General features: G+C 42.1%; 1 protein-coding gene across 1 annotated transcript in view; it reads right to left on the bottom strand.

The window, feature by feature from the left end:
• Positions 1–26,862, bottom strand: part of LOC137651339 (cell division cycle protein 16 homolog) — a 79,098-nt gene that overhangs the window by 21,099 nt on the left and 31,137 nt on the right. Inside the window, exons 3-8 of the mRNA XM_068384628.1 lie at positions 25,723–25,878; positions 24,389–24,548; positions 10,132–10,357; positions 9,362–9,441; positions 8,720–8,809; positions 8,024–8,333 (exon numbers count right to left, since the gene is read on the bottom strand). Coding sequence (XP_068240729.1) covers positions 8,024–8,333; positions 8,720–8,809; positions 9,362–9,441; positions 10,132–10,357; positions 24,389–24,548; positions 25,723–25,878 — 1,022 coding nt within the window. The remainder of the gene's footprint in view (positions 1–8,023; positions 8,334–8,719; positions 8,810–9,361; positions 9,442–10,131; positions 10,358–24,388; positions 24,549–25,722; positions 25,879–26,862) is intronic.

Raw genomic sequence — 26,862 nt, 5'->3', positions numbered from 1 at the left:
GTGCCCAGATGTGAGCATCTGAGGCATTCTTGTTCAAAAAACCCTAAGTATCTCCCAAATGTTCTCTTCTCTGTTAGAAAAGACAGAAAAGGAACTAACTCAATCCTTATCCCCAAATACATAATCAACCGCGTTGGTTGAAGCACAAACTTCTAAAGACAGGCAAAAATTCCCAGTCAACACAAAAGATTCAAAACCAATATTTAAGGCTTAAACAACTTTTCCTTGGAAAAAATCCATCACAAACCAGATAGAATAGAACTGGAATACTGTAGTCAAATGATGAAGACACTTGAACTGGGGCCATTACCCTTGTGAAGGCCTTGGGGTTGAGCAAAAATCATAACAAACGCAAGAGAATTAGCAAATATTTCATCCATGAACAAAATGGAGGAACTTCATTGACTGGAATTGAACTGGAATATGGATAGAATCATCTTTTAAACCTAATAGCCTTTTCTACTTGAAGGTAAGATTCATGAAAATAAAGGAAAACATATAAATCAAATAAAACTTTCCTCTAATGAAAACGAGCAACAAATTGCTTGAAAATAAACATGAGGAAATGGTAAAGGATAATCTAAGGTCATCATCACCCTCTCATCCTACACCTATCGACGCAAAGGGCCTCAGTTAGAATTGACTAGTTGTCTCTATCTTGAGCTTTTAAATCAATATGATTTCTTTTATATTATCTGATCGATCTTAAAGAAAAATTACTTTTACAAACAAAAGGTCTATAAGAAAAAATACAGTATACATTATTCCATGAGAGTTCAAAGAAATCCTACACCATTTCCCTTCCCTAAACTTCTGTAAATTAAAGGAGTTTTCTACTTCTTTTGTTACACAAACAATCATATAATAAACTTATGAAGTTATTTTACCAATAAATAGTGAAATAAAATAAAATAAATGTTATACAGATTCACAGAGCAAAGATGCACTATGTGAATCTATTACTATATAAAATAAAAACCAGAATGAAGGTATTTTACCAATAAATAGTGAAATAAAATAAAATAAATGTTATACAGATTCACAGAGCAAAGATGCACTATGTGAATCTATTACTATATAAAATAAAAACCAGAATGAAGGAAGCTATATGAGAATTTTTTAAAATATCAAATTAAAACCATATATATATGTTATTTTCATTAGTAAAATAAATTTTTGAATATACTTACCCGATAATCATGTAGCTGTCAACTCCGTTGCCCGACAGAATTCTACGGAAGGGATACGCCAGCGATCGCTATACAAGAGGGGGGTGTACTCACCAGCGCCACCTGTGGCCAGGTACTGCAGTACTTCTTGTTGACACCACCTCAATTTTTCCTCGGTCCACTGGTTCTCTATGGGGAGGAAGGGTGGGTCAATTAAATCATGATTATCGGGTAAGTATATTCAAAAATTTATTTTACTAATGAAAATAACATTTTTCAATATTAATCTTACCCGATAATCATGTAGCTGATTCACACCCAGGGAGGTGGGTGAAAACCAGTGTACATGTATATCAAGAAGCTAAGTATCCCGTATTTCATATTATCAGTTATTCAAAATAACAATGAAATTATAAGTACCTGGTAAGGAAGTCGACTTGAACCATTACTCTGCCTTTAATAAGTTCGTCTTCCTTACTGAGCGCAGCGTTCCTCTTAGGAGGCTGAACAACTCTAAGGTGCTGAAGTATCAAGGGCTGCAACCCATACTAAAGGACCTCATCACAACCTTTAACCTCGGCGCTTCTCAAGAAAGAATTGACCACCCGCCAAATCAACAAGGATGTGGAAGGCTTCTTAGCCGACCGTACAACCCATAAAAAGTATTCAAGAGAAAGGTTAAAAGGTTATGGGATTATGGGAATGTAGTGGCTGAGCCCCCGCCTACTACTGCATTCGTTGCTACGAATGGTCCCAGGGTGTAGCAGTACTCGTGAAGAGACTGGACATCTTTGAGATAGAATGATGCGAACACTGACTTGCTTCTCCAATAGGTTGCATCCATAACACTCTGCAGAGAACGGTTCTGTTTGAAGGCCACTGAAGTAGCCACAGCTCTCACTTCATGTGTCCTTACCTTCAGCAAAGCAAGGTCTTCTTCCTTCAGATGAGAATGTGCTTCCCTAATCAAAGCCTGACTAGTAAGAAACTGAGTTCTTAGACCTTGGAAAAGAAGGCTTCTTGATAGCACACCATAAGGCTTCTGATTGTCCTCGTAAAGGTTAAGACCTTTTTAGATAGTACCTAAGAGCTCTAACTGGGCAAAGTACTCTCTCCAGTTCATTCCCCACCAAGTTGGACAGGCTTGGGATCTCGAACGACTTAGGCCAAGGACGTGAAGGAAGCTCGTTTTAGCAAAAACCGAGCTGCAAGGAACATGTAGCCGTTTCAGATGTGAAAACTATGTTCCTGCTGAAGGCGTGGATCTCACTTACTCTTTTAGCTGTTGTCAAACACACGAGGAAAAGAGTTTTTAATGTGAGGTCCTAAAAAGAGGCTGATTGGAGAGGTTCAAATCTTGATGACATAAGGAACCTTAGGACCACGTCTAGATTCCAGCCTGGAGTGGACAACCGACGTTCCTTTGAGGTCTCAAAAGACCTAGGGAGGTCCTGTAGATCTTTGTTGGTGGAAAGATCCAAGCCTCTGTGGCGGAAAACCGCTGCCAACATACTTCTGTAACCCTTGATCGTAGGAGCTGAAAGGAATCTTACGTTCCTTAGATGTAACAGGAAGTCAGCAATCTGGGTTACAGTGGTACTGGTTGAGGAAACTGCATTGGCCTTGTACCAGCTTCGGAAGACTTCCCCTTGAGACTGATAGACTCTGAGAGTGGATGTTCTCCTTGCTCTGGCAATCGCTCTGGCTGCCTCCTTCGAAAAGCCCCTAGCTCTTGAGAGTCTTTCGAAAGTCTGAAGGCAGTCAGACGAAGAGCGTGGAGGTTTGGGTGTACCTTCTTTACGTGAGGTTGACGTAGAAGGTTCACTCCTAGAGGAAGAGTCCTGGGAATGTCGACCAGCCATTGTAGTACCTCTATGAACCATTCTCTCGCAGGCCAGAGCGGAGCCAACCAACGTCAGCCGTGTCCCTTTGCGAGAGGAGAACTTCTGAAGTACCCTGTTGACAATCTTGAACGGCGGGAATGCATACAGGTCGAGATGGGACCAATCCAGCAGAAAAGCATCCACGTGAACTGCTGCTGGGTCTGGAATTGGAGAACAATACAACGGGAGTCTCTAGGTTATCGAGGTAGCGAACAGATCTATGGTTGGCTGACCCCACAGGGCCCAAAGTCTGCTGCAAACATTCTTGTGAAGGGTCCACTCTGTGGGGATGACCTGACCCTTCCGGCTGAGGCGATCTGCCATGACATTCATATCGCCCTGAATGAACCTCGTTACCAGCGTGAGCTTTCGATCTTTGACCAGATGAGGAGGTCCCTTGCGATCTAGAACAACTTCCACGAATGAGTCCCTCCCTGCTTGGAGATGTAAGCCAAGGCTGTGGTGTTGTCAGAGTCCACCTCCACCACCTTGTTAAGCTGGAGGGACTTGAAGTTTATCAAGGCCAGATGAACCGCCAACAACTCCTTGCAATTGATGTGAAGTGTCCTTTGCTCCTGATTCCATGTTCCCGAGCATTCCTGTCCGTCCAAAGTCGCACCCCAGCCCGTGTCTGATGCGTCCGAGAGGAGACGGCGGTCGGGTTTCTGAACAGCCAAAGGTAGACTTCCTTGAGAAGAAAGCTGTTCTTACACCACGCGAGAGTAGGCCTCCTCTCTTCGGAAACAGGAACTGAGACCGTCTCTAGCGTCATGTCCTTTATCCAGTGAGCAGCTAGATGATACTGAAGGGGGCGGAGGTGGAGTCTCCCTAACACGATGAACAGGGCCAGCGATGAAAGTGCCCCTGTTAGACTCATCCACTACCTGACTGAGCATCGGTTCCTTCTCAGCATGCTCTGGATGCATTCTAGGGCTTGGAAGATCCTTGGGGCCGACGGAAAAGCCCGAAAAGCTCGACTCTGAAGATCCATACCCAGGTAGACAATGGTCTGGGATGGGACGAGCTGGGACTCCTCAAAATTGACCAGGAGGCCCAGTTCCTTGGTCAGATCCATAGTCCATCTGAGAATCTCCAGACAGCGACGACTTGTGGGAGCTCTTAAAAGCTAGTCGTCTGACGGAGCCGGACACAAGACCATGGTACTGCTGCACAGTCTGTGAACTGTCAACCATGGGGAAGCGAGGAAGTACAGTGACAACCCGAAGCTGTCTAGACTGTCTGGGTCGTACAGACAACTCCTTATCGGGTTGCTGAGGTTGCCGCACTGCGTCACAACAAGTCACTTCTGCTGGTTGTTGAACGTCTTCCCAGTGACACACTGACTCCGTAAACAAAAAATCCTCTAACAAGGACTAAGCTAGGACTGCATGTCTTGCAACACAGCTCAAGGTCTATGGGAGCAGGTGTGGTAACAGAAGGGGTTAGCGACTGAAGTGGAACCATTACCTTCCCTGGAAGCATGTTATGCTTAAATAAAAGTCCATAGGAGGCTACGCAGCTAAAGGCTCCTCTCCAAATGACAGAGTCCTCAAGGGAATATCAGAAGGAGGGAGAATAGCACTTTCTCATCTACAGGAACCATATCCGAGAAAAGCTAAGTTCTCTCAGTGAGGGTTTCACTGGTGCAAAAGCAGCAGACTAGAAGGCAACGTTATGAAACTGCTTGACAGTCTAGTGAGTTGGAAACAACCAAAGATGTGTGACTGAGAAGTATGCGGTAAGGTATGCAGAGCATGCTGTATGCAGAGCATGCTGTATGTAGAGCATGCTGTAAGGTAAGCAGAGCATGTTGCATGGCGTGTGGCTTATGCTGCATGGGATGAGGCTCATGCTGCATGGGATGAGGCTCATGCTGCTTAAAAGAAATCTGAACCTGACACTAATCTAGCTGTCCGAGGATTTACCTGGTGAGACATCAGTCTCTTTACCAGAGAGTTTTACCAGATTTCCCCGGGCCACCACGTGACACAATTGGTAGTAATTCATTCAAATTACCTCTAATGAGACAATATGGATAAATATCAACACAACATCGTGTTCAAATAGAAATAAATTTCTACCTCATACTTGGGATCGAACACTAGCCCCTTCTAATGAAATTAGAATGTAAATTTATTAATAAAACATTAAAAAAAAGAATACAAGTGAGTATTATTGATTGTTCCATTTAATGTTTTTTTTTTTTTTTTTTTTTTTTTCTTTTTCTTTTTTTTTTTTTTTTTTTTTTTTTTTTTTTTTTTTTTTTTTTAGTTGTAAGCTGATGGGATAAGCTCTTGGCTTTCATATAGCCCACGGCTCAAAAACTGAGATAGATAGCTGCTAGCGGAAAGTCAACCCTTTAAGAAGTGATAAACCTGTCTCTTGAAGACAAAAAGGTTATAGGAATCAGTGTTATTGTATTATATACAAATAAAAAATTATCTAGGGAAATTTTGATGAAAATGGGGTAATTTCGTGGACGAATCTAAGGTAATTTGTCCAACTTGACCTGGCAGCACTGTCAAGAGTTGCGCTTGCCTCAAGGGTTGAGGTGGTTGCGCAGTAAGAGATTTCTGTCTCCCGAGTTGAGGTTCTTGAGGTGTGAGCTGCGAGAGTTGAGGTGGCGGCTGCGCAGAACGCGGTTCCTGTCTCACGAGTTGAGGTTCTTGAGGTGCTTGCCTCGAGAGTTGAGGTAGCAGCTGCGAGAGCTGAGGTGGCTGCCTCAAGGATGGTAGAGGTTGTCGTACCTCAAGAGGTTGCTGCCTGGAGGATGGTCTTACTGCAAGAAACTCTTGTCTCAAGGGAAGAGGAGGTTGTAAGGCATAAGACTCCTGTCCCCATTGTTGAGGAGGTTGCTGCACAACGCTGGTAACTGGCAACTCCCAACGCGGCAGCTCACGCATGGAGGTAGCTTGAGGAACCTCAACCTCATACGTCTGGCAGATTGTACTGCGCAGAGGAGGAGGAGCGTTCGCAGGAGGAGGTGTATTAACCTTCTCTGCCTGAAACTCCTGCATCAACACCGCAAGCTGAGACTGCATTGTCTGCAGCATAGACCACTAGAGTTTAAGAAAGACAACAACAAACGGAGCTACTGTCCGTTGAGACTGAGGGTCTAAAACAGCTGGTGCGGCAACAGACGGAGCTACTGCCTGTTGCGATACCACCTTGCCTCTCTGGGAGGTGTGCAGTTGTCGTACTGCAGCAAGTCCGAACTGACCCAGGGCTAATGGCTACACCTAGGAGTTGGACTTGTGCGGAAGGGACCGACTTGCACTTAAAAGCTGCAAGATTTGGTCCATGGTTTCTGCGAGAAACCTCTTCCGAAGACGAGGAATAAAAGGGCTCTCTCGTCTTTGTGTGGGTGGGGTGATCACGTTGGCAACGTGTGTAGATACACCCGAAACCACGGAGGGAAAACGTCTGTTCGTCGATCAAGGCCTGCTGAACCCATAAGTCCTTCGACATTACTTCTCCCCTGGGCTTGGGAGCTTGTAAGAGGTCCCAGACTAGGCGAACAACTGGCACGAACAGACGAACCCTCGAACGCAACACTGTAACACTTTGCGCTTATCACTTATCACTTTTGATTTTCTGTTTGCACTTATTTCACTGAACTCGAAACTTTAAGTGGTTTGTACCTGAAACACGCAATTCTATCCTTCCTTAAAAGTTAGTAATTGCGAAAACAGAATTACAATGTAACAGAAAAATCTAATGAAAGATAAATAATTCAGTGGCTGGAAAGAGACTAAACACTAGATCAAATAAACTACGTTTAAAATCTCTCACCGCATAAAGCTTGAGAACAAGAATAAAACTCTATAAACGTTTACCTTCTTCCCCTAAAGAGACTAGGGAGAAGAGCAAAAACGATAACAACGTTACTCGCTTGAACGAAACGTTTATCCTCCTCTCTCTCCCTCCGTCTCTATCTCTCTCTCTCTCTTGACTTAGAACCTGAGAGAAGAGCCCAATCATATATATCGTTAAAACATATTATTGTTAAAGGAAAAAAACTGAAAGATTTCCCAAATAAAAAGTTCCTTTATTAGAATTAAAACCATTAAGCTAAGAAAGAATGAACAAAACGCTAGAAACGGTTTACTCTTACTGCAACGTGACACCGTGAAAATTCTCTCTCTATCGTAACGATAGAGCGCAAGTTGAACGTTCTGAACGTCAACAACTGCAGAGACAAAACAAAACGTTAGTTCAACTTTGAAAACAGTACGAGACTATCAAAGAAATTCTTTCAAAAACATTAAAATAGCATATGTTAACAGGTAAAACCGAAATGACGGGCTCAATGTTAATTAACTTCGGTACCAAGAAAAGACCGCCTACTATTAGGAAAGGTCGAATATAAACAAATAAATCTATAACTTTGTTAAGCAAAATTAAGAAAGAGAGTCTATACTCTCTTAGACACCAACACTTCCGTCTAAGGGAAGGGTCGGCCATTTAAAAGTGAAAGAGAGTTCATACTCTCTTCGTCACCATAATTAATCAAATTAATTCCAAAAACTAGCTAAGCTAATGATAAAACTTCCTGAATAGCGAAAGCTAAACTCTAGAGCAAAAACATCACCAAATCGTGAGCAAAAACTCCAGAATCAACAGCGTATCCATGTAGGTCTAGCCGGAGGCACGACAGAGGAAAAATTGAGGTGGTGTCAACAAGAAGTACTGCAGTACCTGGCCACAGGTGGCGCTGGTGAGTACACCCCCCTCTTGTATAGCGATCGCTGGCGTATCCCTTCCGTAGAATTCTGTCGGGCAACGGAGTTGACAGCTACATGATTATCGGGTAAGATTAATATTGAAAAATATATATATATATATATATATATATATATATATATATATATATATATATATATATATATATATATATATATATATATATATATATATATATATATATATATATATAGAAAAAACAGCCAGTCCTTACTCTTATGCACTTACTCTTGATTACTGAAAGCCACAACTCCAAGTTCATGTAACACAAAAGGGTCTTCTGGCGCAATATCTAAAGCTTCCTTGAAAAATTTTTCAGCAAATTTAGGGTTGTTCGTGAGGCCATATTCCATTCCTAGATAAAGCTGTGGTAGATGACACCCTCTCATGAGTTGCGCTGCTTTGAAGTATGCAGCCATTGCCTGATCATGCTCGTTTTCTGCAGCAAATGAATGACCATACGCTATCCAGGCTGGCCCAAAGACTCTGTCTAATGCCGTCGCTTTACTAAGGTATCTACGTGCCTGCTCATTCTTCCCTGAAACCATAACCTTGCATAAATCTAATGATTGTACATGGGGAAAAATTATTATATTGCCATAGTTTTAAGTGAAAAAAGTCTGATGGGAATTACATTATCACAATATGTTTTGTAGCACACCAAACATGAAATGTAAGACTGAAATTAATTAAGACTTATATCTTGGTGTCCTATTCATTTGATTTTTGAGAGGCCATTGATGGTTATATTCAAATTACTATACAGTACAGTATATGATTCTCAAAGGTTGTAATTGTAATAGCTAACTGATAATCATATTTTAATTTACTTAATACTGCGGCATACACAATTATTGAATCATAGGCATCTTTACAATCTTTTAAATAATAAATAATACTCGACAAAGATTCAGGTACACTTACCTATCAAATAATAATAGCATCCAACAGCAAACCATGCAAGGGCAGTTTCAGGATATAGATCCACTAACTTGTGTGCTAATAAGAATAAACCTGAAATGGTACAATTTCTTTATCATGTGAAGAATATATGAGGTAATTATTTATAATCCCTGGAGCAGACAGAATATTCTATGAGAATCCTCATTTATAAACATTAACAGGTAATAATTTGCCATAAAATGTAACAAAAATAAATAAGCTATGAAATATAAAAGATGTGAAGAAGTAAAACGAGACCTGCCTTACAAGGCTGATTGAATCGTAAGTTAAGTCCACCAAATGAGGTCATTTTAGTTATAACTTGGTCTGACTTATTGAAAATGGTGTAAGAAAGCATTTTTAGCAACAATCTGTGCTGTCTATAGTTTTAGCAACAATCTGTGCTTTCTATATTCAAATATGGGTGAGCTTCATCCCTCTCTGGCTTGAGGGTACTCTCAGACAAACTATCCTATTTTTCCTTTGTTTTTTCTCACTTGGCTATTTTCCTTGGGTTTTTGGCATCCTGCTTTGGAACTAGGGTTGTATTTTATCTAGTAATAATAACAATAATATCTAGAAAAAACGCTAACCACTGATATAAGTCAGGAAACATTTACTTACTATTTGATTGTTTCAGCTCGACCAAACATGATATGTGTATAGGCAAACAACCAGTGTGATAAGGGTCCTTTTTCAAAACTCTGAAAGCAAAATAAGATGTAATATATAAGTTATCCAAATCATGATGAAAAGGAAGTAAATTATGTTACGCAAAGAAATTATAGAAATACTTTAGATAAACTATATGAATGCTTGTCATATTTCTTTTCTTCAAAACTCAAACTTGAATAATCAATCTCTGTTATCATTGTTATTTATACAATCTCACAGGATATGCCAGAAGGATTGGTTTAAAATGAGAAGTGGAACTAAAATAGAGTTGACTTAAAGAAGCTGGTCTGCTGATTATCGACAAGTTAACACAGCGCAGTAAGTTAAAAATTAGCCTGATCGTTTAAAAGGTAAAGAAGTTGGACTGCTAGTTGACAAATTAAAAATTTTGAATTATAGTTGATAAGTTATAAGAGCTGGCTGACTTCTGACTAGTCAGTTAAAGATGGGATAAATTTGATTAGAAAATAAATGGAATGTATGTAAATTAAATGTTAAAAATAATGCAGTTGATAGTTGAAAGAGTACTATAAGGAAACTCTAGTAGTTCAATACTACATTGCAGACAGTAATCTGTAACAAACAAGACTTTACCAAGAATTAACATCAATTATTTCATGAGAGAGAGAGAGAGAGAGAGAGAGAGAGAGAGAGAGAGAGAGAGAGAGAGAGAGAGAGATTTCCAGTAAATCTTATAAAAAAAAACTTCTTTTACATACTCCTGTGTTAATCTATGACATTGTGCAAAATTGCAGTTGTAATAGAGCTTTTCTGCTTGTGCTGTGATGAAGTCTGCATTTGATACTAAGGGCTCAGCAGGTTTAGGCAATGGTTGGTTGGGTGAACTGTATTTGTTCACTCTTGTTTCATAAACAGCCATTACCACAGCAGTCTCGGGTTCGTTGCATATCTTAGAAAGAGGTAGTGATGCCAGAAGCTCTTTTTCTGTAGAGAGAGGTTTGAATGAGAAATTTCATATCTTTAAAAATCTTGCTATCTCATGTAACCCAGAATTGGACATAATATATACTCCAGGAAGATCAGAATATCATACTATATTCACCTACTATAAATAAGAAGACTAAAATTACTGCCAGATCTTTGTCCAGGAAGAATCTATTAAGTTTAAAAAGCTTCCAGAAGACTAAAAGTACTTCCAGATTTTTGCTCAGACAACATATAATATGTTAAAAATGTTACTAAATAAAATTTTTACACAGAAACTACACAAAATTTCTATCTTAAAATACTAACCAATGGAAGATTCACTTGAATAAATGTCCGTACAATTTTTTGTGAATAGATTTTCATATACAGTACTACAGAGTAGTTCTTAATTAAAAGCAAAGAATCGGTATATAAAGATACTTTAAAATAAAATTAATAATTTATATTCATAAATACAAATAGTAAATATTGTATAAGATTGATTGATTAATTATGAAGTTTAGGCCATAGAGCATATGCATGAGTAACAGTAAAAATTTGTAAATTTATCATAACTGGACAATCACCTTTGACTCAACCTTAATATCATCATTCAAAGGAAGCTGTTTCTAATGTGCTTGTATGATGTAAAAGATATACATAAAATAGAATACTGTAACTATAATTCATTAACTAAAATTAATTTTTTCACCATTTGATTGGGATTCATGTGCCAATCTATATATGAAAAGTTTTACCAAATTAAAAAATAAAAAGGAAATCTTTAGCCATTATGTACTGTATGTAAAAATATTTATAACCACAAGAATGAGGCTGGAGGGCTCCCTGCTCGTCCAACACAGGGCCAACAGGAGGTGTGTATAGGTCTGCATGGGGCTGTGTAACTGTTTAACCTCCTGGGCCACAGCCCCACGCCTGTGTTGTCCATCACCCCAAAAGGAGAGGTGGTGTCGTCAAGACCCCTACTCTTGCAACTATGACTGACCTCCCTGGACTACTACTTCCTCTTATTAGAAGAAGCATCAGAATCAGAAGAGGAAGAGGAGGAGGAAGAGCTAGAAGATGAAGAGGAGTGTACTTGCTTTATTCTAGCACCACATTTCCCCTCAGGCTCTACAAGCATGGAAGCCAAGATCTGAGTGACCATCAATAATGAAGCTCCAAGGGTAAAAACCACAAAGATTCCTCCAAAAGGAACCAAAACACTGAGGGCCATTTTTACAGGGGAAGCAGCCGGCACACTCACTTGCTACATGCACAGGTTTTAACTGCACCGGGGCTTCTCATGTGAAGCTTTAAGCTTCAGCTCTACAACTACCGGTGCAGGAGTCTTCTTTCGTTCTCAGGCACCGGCACAGCCATAACCACAAGCGCAAGAGTACTTCTATGGCATTGGCATCACATCTGCAATAACTGGGACTACTACTGGGGTTACTGGCACTGAGGACACGGGCCCAGATCGTCTCAGCTACCAGCTCCCTTAAAGACAACATCACAGGCCTACCCGCAAGATCTAAGGAAATGACTCGGAAAACTATATATGTACAACAATCACCCTCCACTCCACCAACCATGAAAAAACTCCCTGATATAGATCAGAGTTCTTCCTGCTCCTGAAGCATACTCCCCAGAATTAGGTCAGGGGCATACATCAAATATATACAAAAGGTTCAACGAATTCAATAAAAGGGGCTAGTGCTATGCAGCCCTCTCTGTACCATCATGGGCATTGCCAAAAATGACAACAGAGAAGATTTAACCTTCATGCTCCTCAAAGAATAGGCCCAACTTAATTGGAGGCTATGATCACGACCCTAAAGTACAGATTCACTAGATCTATGACCGGTTTAGCTTTAAACCAACCCAGTGTGCAGCCTACACTAGCATCTACATTGTTTCATCATTAACACAAAGCCAATATCAAAAATTAAAACTAAAAAGTATGAAAAAAATAATACATAGCCTTGAATAGGAACCAACACATTCAAGCCTAAGACAAAAGCAAAGAATCTTTGACAGGAGAGTGGGTGGGGCTATTTGCCAGTGCTCCCCACGTATTGTTCACTACCTCGTTAATGATTCCAACAGGCATTCCAGCTCCACTAAAGACATTCCCTATTTTAAAGGACGAAAGGTTTGTAAACACGTAAGAATGAATATCTGCAATATGATTACCTATTTTGGTCCAGCAAATGTAGCACATGTTGTGCTAGGTTCCAACCAGGAGACTGGTAGACAGTCATGGAAGAACTTATATCTGTAAGGATATGTTGTCTGAATGTACCGCACAGTATGGTCATTACGAGAATTGGGCTTGAATACATTCTGTCCATCCTCCCTATTGTATGGGAGGAAGGGAAGATGATATTTCAATACAAAACTTTACAGTGAAGAAAAGTTACTCAATCATGAGGCTTACCTGCATCATGAGTCTGGTCCAGTACATAACAGAACGACTGCCACACAACAAGAGAGGGAAAGTGTAAGAGAAGAAAGGCCAGACATTCTTACCTCTCCTCCTAGACATGTTACAACCTCTATCTTGGACAAGATGCTTCTTGTCCCATGAGAGAGGAAGAGTCATAACGCAATTTGTCGAGTAGCTACTGCAGGATCAAGGATAAGGTTATCCAGCGACCTATGGGTAATTCATATAGGCAGTAAAGGCTGTCTGTCATTCCAGAATCCTGCCTTCTGGACTTGAGCCACTGACAGGTTCTTCCTGTAGGGCAATAAGTTCAGTATAAGACCAAGTATTGTGTGTGCGGAATTTTCCTTCCGCTGTGGGATAATTTTCAGCATACACTTACCTTGCCACAAGACCGAACATAGCTGGAGAATTACATACCAATACTTCTTCCCAGTATGGGATAGTTTTCAGCATGCACAGATATTCTCTCCCTCCAATAGTAATGGTTACAGATCGGTTGATTGTCTGGGCGAGGGGGAAGTGTGCGTGCTCTGTTCAAGCTGGAGCAGCATGTACCAATACTTCTCCAAAATGAAGGATAGTTTTTGGCACATGCCGCTTCCCTTTCTTTCCTGAAAGAGAGAAATAGAGACCATCCTGTGCGTGCGCTCTGCCCCGTACAGGAGCTTTGCATGCTGATGTTTCTTCCTGCAATATAAGACAACTCTCAGCACTTGCTTCTCCCAATACAAAACTGAGCCTCTCTAGAATTGTGTATGCCGATGTTTCCTTCCACTGTAGATGGCAAGTTTTATGTACCGCACTGTCCTTCCCATGGAGAGAGGAAAAGTAACAGTCATGCGTATGTGACTCCTATCAATCGCAATCGGTCCTCCTGGAGTTCTTCGAAGATGGAGTTTTTATGATAAAACAAAGTTTTATGAATACTTACCTGGCAGTTATATATACATAGCTAATTATCTCTATTTCGGCAGAATTTTTCTAAAACTAGGCAACCGCCTTGTGGTGGTTGGGTGGTAACACCCGTTAAAGGGTGGTAGGAGGAATCATTCCCGTTTTCTGTTCTTCAGTTCATCTATGCCCGACCTGTCTCCTGAGGGGAGGTGGGTGGGCCTTCGAATGTATATATAACTGCCAGGTAAGTATTCATAAAACTTTGTTTTATCATAAAAACTCCATTTTTACGAATAGAACTTACCTGGCAGTTATATATACAGTGATACCTCGGTAGTCGAACGACTCTATACTCGAACAATTCGGAGTTCGACCAAAATTTTCGAGAAATTTTTGCTGCGGTGCTCGACCAAAAATTCGGTACTCGACCAGCCGAACACGTGACGACCGCATGGGCTTTGTGATGATCGCGCCATCTCGGCCACTCTCGCTTGTTCGGGAAGCATCAGTTCTCTCGAGAGCGTCACTCAGACAACGCGCGATCAGCATTCGTTGTGATTTAGTGATTTTCAGTGCTTTTAATTGCTTTTTTAGCTTTCATAATGAGTCCCAAGAAAGTAATGAGTGTTAAGGGGAAGGAGAAGAGGAAAACAGTGCGAACAACGATCGAGTTGAAGAAGGAAATTATAGCGAAATATGAGAATGGTGTACGAGTGTCCGATTTAGCGGTAGAATACGGAATGGCGAAGTCGACCATTTCTACGTTTTTAAAGCATAAAGAAATGATTAAGAAGGCGAATGTTGCAACGGGAGTTACGGCGGTAACTAAGCAAAGGCCACAAGTGATTGAGGAGATGGAAAAGTTGCTTTTAATATTTATTAAAGAAAAACAGTTGGCCGGGGAAAGTGTCAGTGAAGCGTTCATTTGTGAAAAAGCGTTGCATATCTATGAAGAATTAGTGAAGAAAAGTCCGAGTACCAGTGAAAGTGATTCATTTACATTTAAAGCGAGCAGGGGTTGGTTTGAAAAGTTTCGTAATAGAACAGGTATTCATCGTGTTACTAGGCATGGGGAGGCAGCTAGTTCGGATCAAATTGCAGCCGATAAATACGTGGGGGAATTCGATCGGTACATAAATGAACAAAATTTGATCGCACAACAAGTCTTTAATTGTGATGAGACTGGGTTATTTTGGAAGAAAATGCCAGCCAATACGTACATTACCAAGGACGAGACGAAGATGCCAGGTCACAAGCCAATGAAAGATAGGCTAACATTGTTGCTGTGTGCAAATGCAAGTGGCGATTGCAAGATCAAACCCTTGTTAGTGTACCACTCGGACAACCCCCGGGTGTTCAAACGAAATAATATTTGTAAAAGTGCACTACCAGTTATGTGGCGCTCGAACACTAAATCTTGGGTCACAAGACAATTCTTTACTGAGTGGATAAACGAAGTGTTTGCCCCCCAGGTTAAGGCTTACCTCATTGAAAAGAGCTTGCCAATGAAATGTCTTCTGGTTATGGACAATGCTCCTGCACATCCTCCAGGTCTCGAGGATGACTTGAAAGAAGAATACAGCTTTATCAAAATCAAATTCTTGCCCCCCAATACTACTCCCATACTCCAGCCCATGGACCAACAGGTCATTTCAAACTTCAAAAAACTCTATACCAAGGCCCTTTTCAGAAAGTGTTTTGAAGTGACCAGTGACACGAAGTTGACCCTAAAGGAATTCTGGAAGGAACACTTCAGCATCCTCAACTCTGTTAACATGATTGACCAAGCTTGGCGAGGTGTGACCTATAGGACATTGAACTCTGCCTGGCGTAAGCTGTGGCCATCATGTGTCACAGAGAGGGAGTTTGAAGGTTTCCAACCAGAGGCGGGTCCAAGCACTGCTACCCCTGTAATTTCTGATGACACTGATGTCGTTGAGGAAATTGTTGTCATGGGCAGGAGTTTGGGGCTTGAGGTCGACAAGGATGATATTGATGAGCTTGTAGAAAGCCATTCTACCGAGTTGACTGTGGAGGAATTGTTGCACCTGCAACAACAACAGCAGCAGGATCTGATTGTGGAGCAGGAATCTTCAGAAGAGGATGAGGTAAGGGAGGATGTTCCAAGTTCTCTCATCAATGAAATTTGTTCCAAGTGGGCAGATGTGCAGGCTTTTGCTGAAAAATACCACCCAGAAATTGCAGTAGCAAACCGGGCAGTGCATATGTTTAATGATAGTGTCATGTATCATTTTCGAAGAATACTGCAGAGGAGGAAGAAACAATTAACAATAGACCAGTTTTTCACAAAAGAAAAGAAAGCTGCTACATCAAAGCCTGTTTCTCCTCCAAAGAAGAGACAAAGAAGAGAAGAAACCCCTGAAATAGATCTGCCCACCCTTTCATTGGAGAGAGAAACAACTCCTGAAGGAGAACTACCCCGCCACATCATGGAAGGGGACTCTCCTTCCAAGCAGTAACCTCCCCCTTCCATCCTCTCCACATCCATCCCTGTATGCCATCGAACCGCTGCTCAAAGGTATGTTCACTACAGTACAGAAAATGGTTTAAAATTGTTTTATTTTAGTACAGTAAATGGTTTAAAATTGTTTTATAGGATTTTCTGACCAATTTCATACACATTTAGATAATTATTGTTGTTTAGGTACACGTTTTATTAATATTTTGGGCCTGTTCGAGTGCTTGGGAACGGAATAGAATATATACCATTATTTCTTATGGGGAAAAAAAATTCGGTACTCGAACAAATCGGAGGTCGAACACGGATCTCGAACGGATTATGGTCGAGTACCGAGGTATCACTGTACATAGCTGATTAACACACTTGGAGGAGGGTGATAGACAGTAACATCGTTGGGGAAACAACCAAAAAAGTTGTAGGATAAATAAACACCTTGATTCCTTACCTGCTAAGGTAGCTGACTTCAAAGGCTCCTGCCTCTTGAGTCGCTTTCCCTTAGGAGTGTCAGCCAGGATGTGACCTGCAGTGCTGAAAAACACTCAATCGAGTCTGTCAACGGGGTGAGACCAACAATCTGACTAGACTTCAGGACTACCTATTGCCCCAAATAAAAAACCGCAACTTTACCAAACCAACCACCTAACATTTGCAAAGTAGATAAGAATTATCTAACTAGACTGAGGTGACTGTACACAAGTCGAAGTCCTCGGACAACCAATAAAAAAATACACCAACCTATGTACAAGTAAACAAAACTAAGGTTGAGGGGAGGTAGTAACTCCTTTGCCTAATACAGAAGCCGTAGCTACGTATGGTCCCAAGGTATAACATTTCTCATAATCCACCCTCACCTCTCTGAGGTAATGAGAGGCGAACACAGAGTTGCTCCTCCAGAATGTCGCATCCATAATTTGACGGAGCGACATGTTCTTGCGGTAAGCAAGCGAGGTCGCAATGGCCCTCACTTCGTGAGCTTGCACTTTTAAACGTCCGAAGTGTTCCTCCTCACACAAGAGATGCGCTTCTCTTATCACTTCCCTCAGGAAAAAGGACAAAGCGTTCTTGGAAAGGGGCTTTTGAGGATCTTTCACAGAACACCACAGGGAGCTAGAAGAGCCTCTCACACTTTTTGTGCGAGACAAGTAGGTCTTGAGGGCTCGTACTGGACAGAGCAGCCTCTCTTGCTCTTGACCCACTAGGTTGGTCAAGTTAGGAACCTCAAAGGTCCTCGGCCAGGGCTTAGAAGGGTTCTCGTTCTTAGCGAGAAAGTCTAATCTCAAGGCACAAACTGCCCCATTCAGATTGAAGCCTACCTGTTTTTCAATTGCATGGACTTCACTAACTCTTTTAGCTGTTGCTAAGGCCAAAAGAAAGAGGGTCTTCTTGGTAACCTCCCTAAGGGGAGCCTGTGAGATGGGCTCAAATCTCTTGGTGCACAGAAATTTAAGAACCACATCAAGGTTCCAAGAAGGGGGCTTTAACTGGGTCTGCTTGGTCGTCTCAAAAGACTTCAAGAGGTCATGTAAGTCCTTATCGCGAGACAAGTCCAAGCCTCTATGCCGACAGACGGAAGAGAGCATACTTTTGTACCCTTTGATAGTGGACACAGCTAGCTTAGCGTCCTGTCTGAGGTACAACAAGAAATCCGCAATCTGGCTCACAGAGGTAGTGGATGAGGAAATCTTGTGCTTCCTACACCAAGCCCTAAAAGTCTCCCACTTGGACTGGTAGACCCTCTGCGAAGAGACCCTCCTCGCTCTGGCGATAGCTTTCGCAGCTTGCGCTGAAAAGCCTCTCGATCTGACGAGCTTCTCGATAGTCTGAAGGCAGTCAGATTGAGAGCGAGGGGGTTTTGATGATATCTCTCGAAGTGGGGTTGTCTGAGCAGATTTGGACTTGCAGGGAGGCTTCTTGGAAAGTCCATCAACAAGCCCACCACCTCCGTGAACCATTCCCTCATCGGCCAGAACGGAGCTATCAGGATCATCCGTCCCGAATCGAGGAGGGCGAATTTCCTGACTACCAGATTGATGATCTTGAACGGGGGAAAAGCATAAGTGTCCATCCCCGTCCAATCCATCAAAAAGGCGTCTACTGCTATTGCCTCTCTGTCCGGAACTAGGGAGCAATAGATGGGGATCCTCTTGGATAAATTGGAGGCGAAAAGATCGATGAGGGGTCTCCCCCACAGCCTCCAGAGACTCTGACAGACCTGTTGGTTGAGGGTCCATTCTGTGGGAAGGACCTGCCCTTTCCTGCTGAGCATGTCCGCCCTCACATTCTTCTGTCCCTGAACAAACCTCGTCAGCAGGCTTATCCTGTTCTCCTTCGCCCAAAGAAGGAGCTCTCTTGCTGTCTCGAAGAGAGACAGAGAGTGAGTCCCTCCTTGCTTCCTGATGTAAGCAAGAGCTGTGGTGTTGTCTGAGTTGACCTCCACAATCTTCCCAGACACCAAGTCCTTGAAGGCCTTTAGCCCCAGAAAAATGGCCATCAGCTCCTTGTTGTTGATGTGCCATCCCAGCTGAATTCCTTCCCAATAGCCTGAGACCTCCTTGCTTCCTAGTGTTGCCCCCCAGCCTGACTCTGATGCGTCTGAAAACAACACTAGGTCTGGGTTCTTCTTGTGTAAGGAGATCCCTTCCCCTAACAAGGTTGGGTCCAGCCACCACTTCAGAAGAGTCTTGACTTCTATTGGAATGGGGAAGGAAAAGGAGTCTTCCTGCATCTTTCTGTTCCATGTCTTCGAAAGAAAGTGCTGAAGAGGCCTTAGGTGGAGTCTCCCCAGAGAGACAAACAGTTCGAGGGAGGATAGAGTCCCCAGCAAACTCATCCACTCCTTCGCTGTGCATCTCTTCTTGTCCAGGAAAGTTCTGACTTTTACGAGACACTTGGTCTGTCTTTCCTGAGAGGGAGAAGCCCGAAAAAGAACTGAATTCAGAACTATCCCCAAATAGAGAATAGTCTGATTCGGTCTGATCTGAGACTTCTCCCTGTTGATGACCAGGCCTAGATCTTGAGCCATCATAAAAGTCTTCCGTAAATCCTCCAGACATTTCTCCCTCGATCGTGAACGAATCAGCCAATCGTCCAGATAGAAGGATATCCTTATCCCCTCCTGATGCAGCCAACCTGACACATTCGCCATTACCCTGGTGAAGACTTGAGGAGCCGTGCTGAGACCGAAGCAAAGAGCTCTGAATTGGAAGCACTTGCCCTCCATTACAAACCTCAGGTACTTCCTCGAAGTCGGATGGATGGGGACATGAAAATATGCATCCTGCAAGTCGAGGGACACCATCCAGTCCCCTGGACGTACTGACGCCAGCACCGACTGAGTCGTCTCCATGGAGAACTTTGTCTTCTCCACAAATACGTTGAGAGCGCTGACATCCAGGACGGGTCTCCATCCGCCCGAGTTCTTGGGGACCAGAAACAGGCGATTGTAAAAGCCTGGGGAGACTAGATCCCGAACCGGTTCTATCGCCCCCTTGTCTAGCATTTGGTTGACAAGGTCTACTAGGGCCTTCTGTTTCCCAGGATCTGAGTACCGGGCTACTAAGGTCAGCGGAGCATCTGCGAGAGGAGGTTTTTTCAGAAAGGGGATCTTGTATCCTTCCTTGATGACTGAGAGGGACCAGGTGTCCGCCCCTCTCCTCTTCCAAGACTGCCAAAAACCTGACAGTCTTGCGCCTACTGTCTGGAGGAGACGAACTTCATTTTCTGGAGCGAGGTCTGAAAGAACCCCTGGTAGATCTTGGTCCTGAATCTTGCCTTCTCCCTCTAAAATCTGATCTTGAAGTAGTCCTGCCCCGAAAGGGCTGCTGGAATCTCCTTTCCTCCCGTTTCAAAGAAGAAGGAGGGGCTGCAAAGGGCTTACGAGCAGAACGAGATAAAAGGTCTTGGGTGGCTTTTTGGGCCAGAGAACGCGTAATGTCATTAACCAGGGACTCGGGAAAAAGATGTTGAGAGAGGGGGGCGTAAAGAAGCTCAGACTTTTGAGCATTGGTAACAGACCTAGAAGCAAAAGAACAAAGCAGAGCTCTCTTCTTTAGGACCCCAGCTGAGAACAGAGCAGCCAACTCATTCGCCCCATCTCTGAGGGCCTTATCCATAAAGGACATAATACTGGTAAGGTCCCTAGATCCTTCCATCTGTTCAGTTTTCCTTGCGAGAGTCCCAAGCGACCAGTCTAGGAAACTAAAAACCTCAAAGGCTCTAAAAATACCTTTGACGAGATGATCCAGCTCCGACATCGACCACATGACCTTGGCTGAGTTGAGAGCATGCCTTCTAGCAGAGTCCACTAAACCAGAGAAGTCACCCTTGGAGGAGGAAGGCACTCCCAGACCCAAAGGTTCTCCAGTTGCATACCACATACCCGCTCTTGAAGCAAGACGAGCTGGTGGAAACGAGAAGGAAGTCTTAACTGTTTGTCTCCGCTCCATCATCCAGTCATCAATCTTCGTGAGAGCCTTCTTTGCGGAGATAGACAGCTTCATCTTGATGAAGGCCGACTGTTTCTTGGCCTTCTTTCTGTTAAATTGGGACTGAGGAGATTGAGGGGCAGCAGGTTGAAATTCCTCTCCAAAAAGTTCTAGAAGGGAGCGAGAGAGAACTTTGTAATCTCCCACAGCGTCGGCAGGATTATCATCGTCATCAGAAACATCCTCGAGGTCCTGATCCACATCTGCAATATCCTTCGAAAGAGAAGGATCCTTAGAACCCGACAAGGGCAAATCAAAGGCATCATCCTGCAAAAGACGGGTTGCATCCTGGAGTCCCGCGCTAGAAGAATCCTTGGGACGAGAGGCAGTATCGTCCCGAAGAGGCAGGGTGGTATCGCCCTGGGACCGAGAACGAGAGGCAGAGTCGTTCTGTCGTCGAGAGCGAGAGGCGGTATCGTCGTGGCGGCGAGAATGAGAGGCGGTATCGTCGTGGCGGCGAGAATGAGAGGCGGTATCGTCGTGGCGTCGTGAACGAGAGGCGGTATCGTCGTGGCGTCGAGAACTAGGGTCGGTATCGTCGTGGCGTCGTGAACGAGAGGAGGTATCGTCGTGGCGAAGCGAACGAGAGGAGGTATCGTCGTGGCGAAGCGAACGAGAGGAGGTATCGTCGTGTCGAAGCGAACGGGAGGCGGTATCGTCTTGGTATCGAGAACGAGAAGCAGCGTCGTTCGATAAGGTATCGTCCCGGTATCGAGAACGAGAAAACGTATCGCCCTGGTATCGCGAAGAAGTATCGCCTGGCGAAAGCACACATTCCTCATCCTGGCGTAGAGAGGGAGAAGTTTTCTTTAAAGAAGAACTCCGTTCTCTCTTAGAAGCAGACTTCTTAATCGGCAACGAGTCGTCTTTACGTCTGTCAGACTGGGCGTGAGGGCGGCTAAAGGCTTGTACTAAAGTCAAAAGTTGTTCCTGCATGACAGACATAAAGGATTTAGCAACATCAGCTGGGTCTTGCGGACCCGAAGGGGGGGGCTGACGAATAACACTCGTATCTTCGGCAGCAGGCTTCGTCCTTTTCACAGGCACGGAGTCGAAATCATCCTCCGACGGACAAGGTTCATAACTGCTAGAACCGGGAGAGAAAGAACGAGACCGTTCGTCGCGGTTCCATCTCCTCTTAGTAGGTCTAGAAGCTTCATACTTCCATTTACGTCTGGACGAATTCGGAGAAGAAAACAACACATCCGACACGTCTTTCCCGTGACGGTCAAGAGCAGCCTGGGAATCGACAACAGGACTGTCTGAGGCGACGGCTGACCGAGGGTACGTACCTCTCACCCCCTTTCGGTCATCGACGTACCTTCTCCCTTGGTCCTGGGAGCTTGGTAGAGGTCTAGGCCTAGGGGTATGACAGATTCGGTCAGTCGCCACCTCCACTGCACTACCACAAGCACTTTCACTTTCCTTACCTTTAAAGGCCTCCAGTTGTTCTTTAATGGCCTTCAACTCGGCCGCCAGGCTAGCGTACCGAGGGTCATCCGTAGATACGGAACCTGTAGGAGGTGCAGGAGTTACTACCTCAAGGGAAGGATCAACTTCCAAAGAGGAATCAATAATAGGATCAATAGATAAATCTACGCTAAGTTCGTCTTCCTTACCACTAACAGACTTAGACTTAGACCTAGAAGCTCTCCTAACTCTATCGAGCTCTAGCTTACGCACATAGCGCTTCATAATTAACCAATCTTTCTCATCCAAAACCTTACATTCCCCACACCTATTATCAAGGGCACAAACAAAACCCCTACAATGAGAACAAACAGTGTGAGGATCTACCGCCATTTTCGGTAGTCTCACCTTACATTCCTCATTCGCACAGATACGGTAATGACTCTTTTCACTCATAATGAAAAACAGCAAAAAAAAGCTAAGAGAAAACAAAATACAACGATCGCCAAAACCCCAAATCAGAGTACTTCACCAAAAAAGCAGACTGGTACACCGAGCAGGGAAAGCGAAGAAAAACTCTTAATGACGGACCAACGTGTTGTCGATCCGGCCGGCAGAGATGAACTGAAGAACAGAAAACGGGAATGATTCCTCCTACCACCCTTTAACGGGTGTTACCACCCAACCACCACAAGGCGGTTGCCTAGTTTTAGAAAAATTCTGCCGAAATAGAGATAATTAGCTATGTATATATAACTGCCAGGTAAGTTCTATTCGTAAAAACATCATTTACTTCTTCGAGAAGATGCACCAAAGACACTGTAACAAAGATGAGTCAGAGGAGAAAGAGAAAATTGAAGTTTGCCTTCTACATGGTTGTGCAGGACAATGATTTTCTCAAGGGCATTGTGGGGGTGGGAAGCGAATTAATTTGGTCGGAGCGGAGTGATTTATACCAATCCTATGAAAGTAGTTCGAGCTAAGTATCTCTTGTCGGAACAAACTAAAGGTAAGAAGAGCAGAACACTCGGCGGCAGCAGAACTCCTTCCTCCAACAGACCAACAGAGCACCGAGATGTCTAAGAAGAACTGACTTCCTTAGGTTCACGCTGTCGTTATAAGGCTACATTTCCGAGGAATAGAACAAAAACCGACATCCTGTCCGACAGAAACAAGTATGCTGCACAGAAAACTCTCTCACATTTACTTATCAGGAAACACTACATATACTTGGCATCTTCCATTAATATCCCCCGAACACAACAATCTAAAAGAAATCGCATAAGATTAAAACAGCCAGATTACGAGGCAGCAGAGCAGTAAGTCTGTACCTGTACTATACTACAGCTGAAATCAAAGTAAAGGTTACTCGACCCTTCATCCAGCAGCAACTACAGTATAACTACCTCACTAAAAGTTTAAAGGGTCATTCCAGCTTCATTGAAGTCATACTCCTATTAACCCTTTTACCCCCAAAGGACGTACTGGTACGTTTCACAAAACTCATCCCTTTACCCCCATGGACTTACCGGTATGTCCTTGCAAAAAACTGCTATTTACATTTTATTTTGCATATTTTTGATAATTTTTTGAGAAACTTCAGGCATTTTCCAAGAGAATGAGACCAACCTGACTTCTCTATGACAAAAATTAAGGCTGTTAGAGCAATTTAAAAATAATATACTGCAAAATGTGCTTGAAAAAAAAATAACCCCTGGGGGTTAACGGTTGGAAAGTTCCAAATAGCCTGGGGGTAAAAGGGTTAAAGGACTTAGGTTTCTATTTGTGTAGGATAAAAAAAAAAATAAAGAAACAGGTAGAAAAGATCACAGTATAGGAGTAAAAAGTTCAAGGGAATCCAGCAGGAAAAAGAAAAGTTTGGGAATTCCCCTCAACTGTCAACAGTGCTGCAGTGCACCACAAGCCAAGCAGTTACTTGCTATAAACCAGAGGATTCAAATGGCGCATGTGCAGTACTAATACTGCCCTCCTGGCAGATCCACACACCACAAATGTGGGCTTTACATCTTATATCAGTAACCCAGTTGTTGTAAAATCACAAATTTTTAAGTAATTTGTATTTTTCCTAACATACTTACCGAGAACTACTTTCTTAGGAGGTACCTGGAATCTCCTCTCAACCGACCAGAGTTTTGTGTAGTTTACCCTACTTCCGTTTTCTGTGAGGACTACCCCAGGTGGAAGGATACGTGCCCTGAGGCTAGTCCCGAGCCAGGTCGCGTGTTAGGTTGGGTCTCGGTTGTAAAATGGACATTCTTTAATCTTCATCAAAAATATAAACTGTTGAACAATTTCTTTAAACCTACCTTCTTTAACAGTCAACATGTGGTGCTGGGTTAAAGCATGAACCGCCTCATAACATAAGGGATCAGCTTGAATGGCAGCTCGGAAACTCTTCGCTGCCAAGGCCCGATTGTCACTGGCTTCGTATATGTAACCTTTGAGTAAGTGTAGAGAACATTCCACCTACAAAATAAGTTTTTGTTTTAATTCTCAAAAGGATTAATTTTATAATTAAAGGTCATAGTAAAAATAGATTTATCTTCAAGTTTGTCAGAGTGCAAATTCATCACATGCATATAATCCATACAAATGCATTACAACTTCATACTCAAAATCTTATTATATATAAAACCAATACCAATATATAAAATACTGCATATTGTATAAAGTATTTAAAACTATTTCAAGCTATCTTCATATTACTTATAAGTGTTCTGAGGATGAAACACAGATTGTTATGAATTTATGCAGTTAGCATATCAAATTGAATAAATGTGTGATCATTTCTTCTAAAGTATTTCTAAGAACATTTCCTGTTGAAAAAATGACAAATTAACACTATAGTAAATCAACTATGTTAAGGTACAACAATAGTGACACCAGAATTGCAACAATAGCAGATATAAATGTTGTGATTCCACTAAAGTGGCATCACAGATACAGGAGATAAAGCAGGCTAAATGGCGATTAATGTGATCAGTCAACAAATAAGAGTAAATGTCAGAATACTTTGCAATTTCCTCTCATAACCATAACACTGACATTTTGAGGTACTATGCTACCTTTGTGTGATCTTTATACGCTAATGCCTTTTAATTTGTTTGGTGATGCACTGGTTGTGCAACGGTATAGTATTTGCTATACTCCTATTAATTTGACTTGCAAAAAAAAATCAAAATACTGTAAGGCGTAGTCAAGGACATAAATAAAGAATAAAAGTACAAAAAAAAGGTACTTAACTTCTCACAATGTAAACCAAGTAGAGAAAGAACTATTAACGTAATAGCAAGGAAAACGACAAAATAATTTAATAAATAACTGATGATATTGATATTGATATCTTTATTGGCCTTTGTTACAATAAAAAAATGTGTTATAAACATTATTAGTACAGCCCAAGTCCATTAAGCATGTAGCTTTTATATGGACCAGATTTAGTTAACATAAAAACAGGGACATGCAAGTGTTATGGCCTAGTTGCCAGGTTTAGTTAACATAAAAACAAGGACATGCAAGTGTTATGGCCTAGTTGGAGACTAAATATTCAGCTAAGAATTAAACCACGAGCATAAAAAGAAGTTTGTCTCTATTAGTGTCATTTAAATGTCTAATACCAAGCAAACCTAGTGTAACTTACCGACATAGTATCATCTATTTCAGGAACACTGAGCGGTTCTTCTGCTTTCAAACGTGACAGGTTGTTGTTTTCTGTGGGCTCTAGAACTTCCAATGCTGACTGGAACTCCCCAACTTCAAAGTAACACAATGCAACCAAATACTGACAGGTTGGATTCTGAAAATGATCACTATGGATTACAAAAAGCACAAAATCAAATCAACCCCTACAAAGAAAAATTTAAGATTGGTGAGCTTAGTCTAATTGATTTTTTTAAATTAAATTTACATTTCTGTACAAAAGTCATTACACACATCTGATCTACTATGCAACAAATGGCTAAATTTTAGATTCATAATTTCAATGAATGCTTCTTACAGAGCTGTAAAAAGTAACCATACCAATTTTTATTTTATTTCTTAAACATTTCCTCTACTCAGGTTTTTTTGGCTTCATTTCAAAATATTTCCTATGTTTCCAACACAGAAACTTTCAGCTGCCTCTCAAACCATTAAAAGAAAACCTATCAAGTTAAAGAAACCAAGATCTGGATGGTCGTAAATCAAAGTTTGGTCATATCTTGCCATATCTTTAAGAAATTTCTTTCTTAAGATTATTAAAAACAACTTTTATGCCATCATCATCCACCACCAAAGCTATAAATATCATCTCTGTCCTGGGCTTCATTGCTCCTATGAATTCAGGCTCTATGTCTTACATGCCTTCGACTTAAGATCCAAACTTACTATCAAAACTGATCCACATCTTGTATTTTGATGGATAACTGGTATATTGAGACACCTTTCTTTAGTCAACAATGTCATCTCCTCCTCTATGTTTCGTCTAATATTCAGCAAGCCAAGGCCTCCATTTACTGCCCATACAGGCCTCTTTACTTTCTATTCCTCCATATGTTGGAAAAGCATTATTCTTTCTTTCATCCCTTGTTGAGTTCTCCATGTCCTCTGTTCTGTATTCAGAATGGTACTTTGGTAATTGAGAATATTAACTACCCAGTAATCCATACAAGGATTTGGATTTATTAGTGCTTGGGATAAGGAAGCCATTCAGTACCGATGTGCAACAGAGATAAAACCTTAAGGTTGCACTAAGAAGAGATTAGACAGCAGCTAAGGGTAGAAATGATGCTCCAAAGACCCA

The sequence above is a fragment of the Palaemon carinicauda genome, chromosome 12, assembly GCF_036898095.1.
Source record: "Palaemon carinicauda isolate YSFRI2023 chromosome 12, ASM3689809v2, whole genome shotgun sequence".
NCBI classification, from domain to species: domain Eukaryota; kingdom Metazoa; phylum Arthropoda; class Malacostraca; order Decapoda; family Palaemonidae; genus Palaemon; species Palaemon carinicauda.
This window is presented reverse-complemented; position numbering and strand designations above follow the sequence as displayed.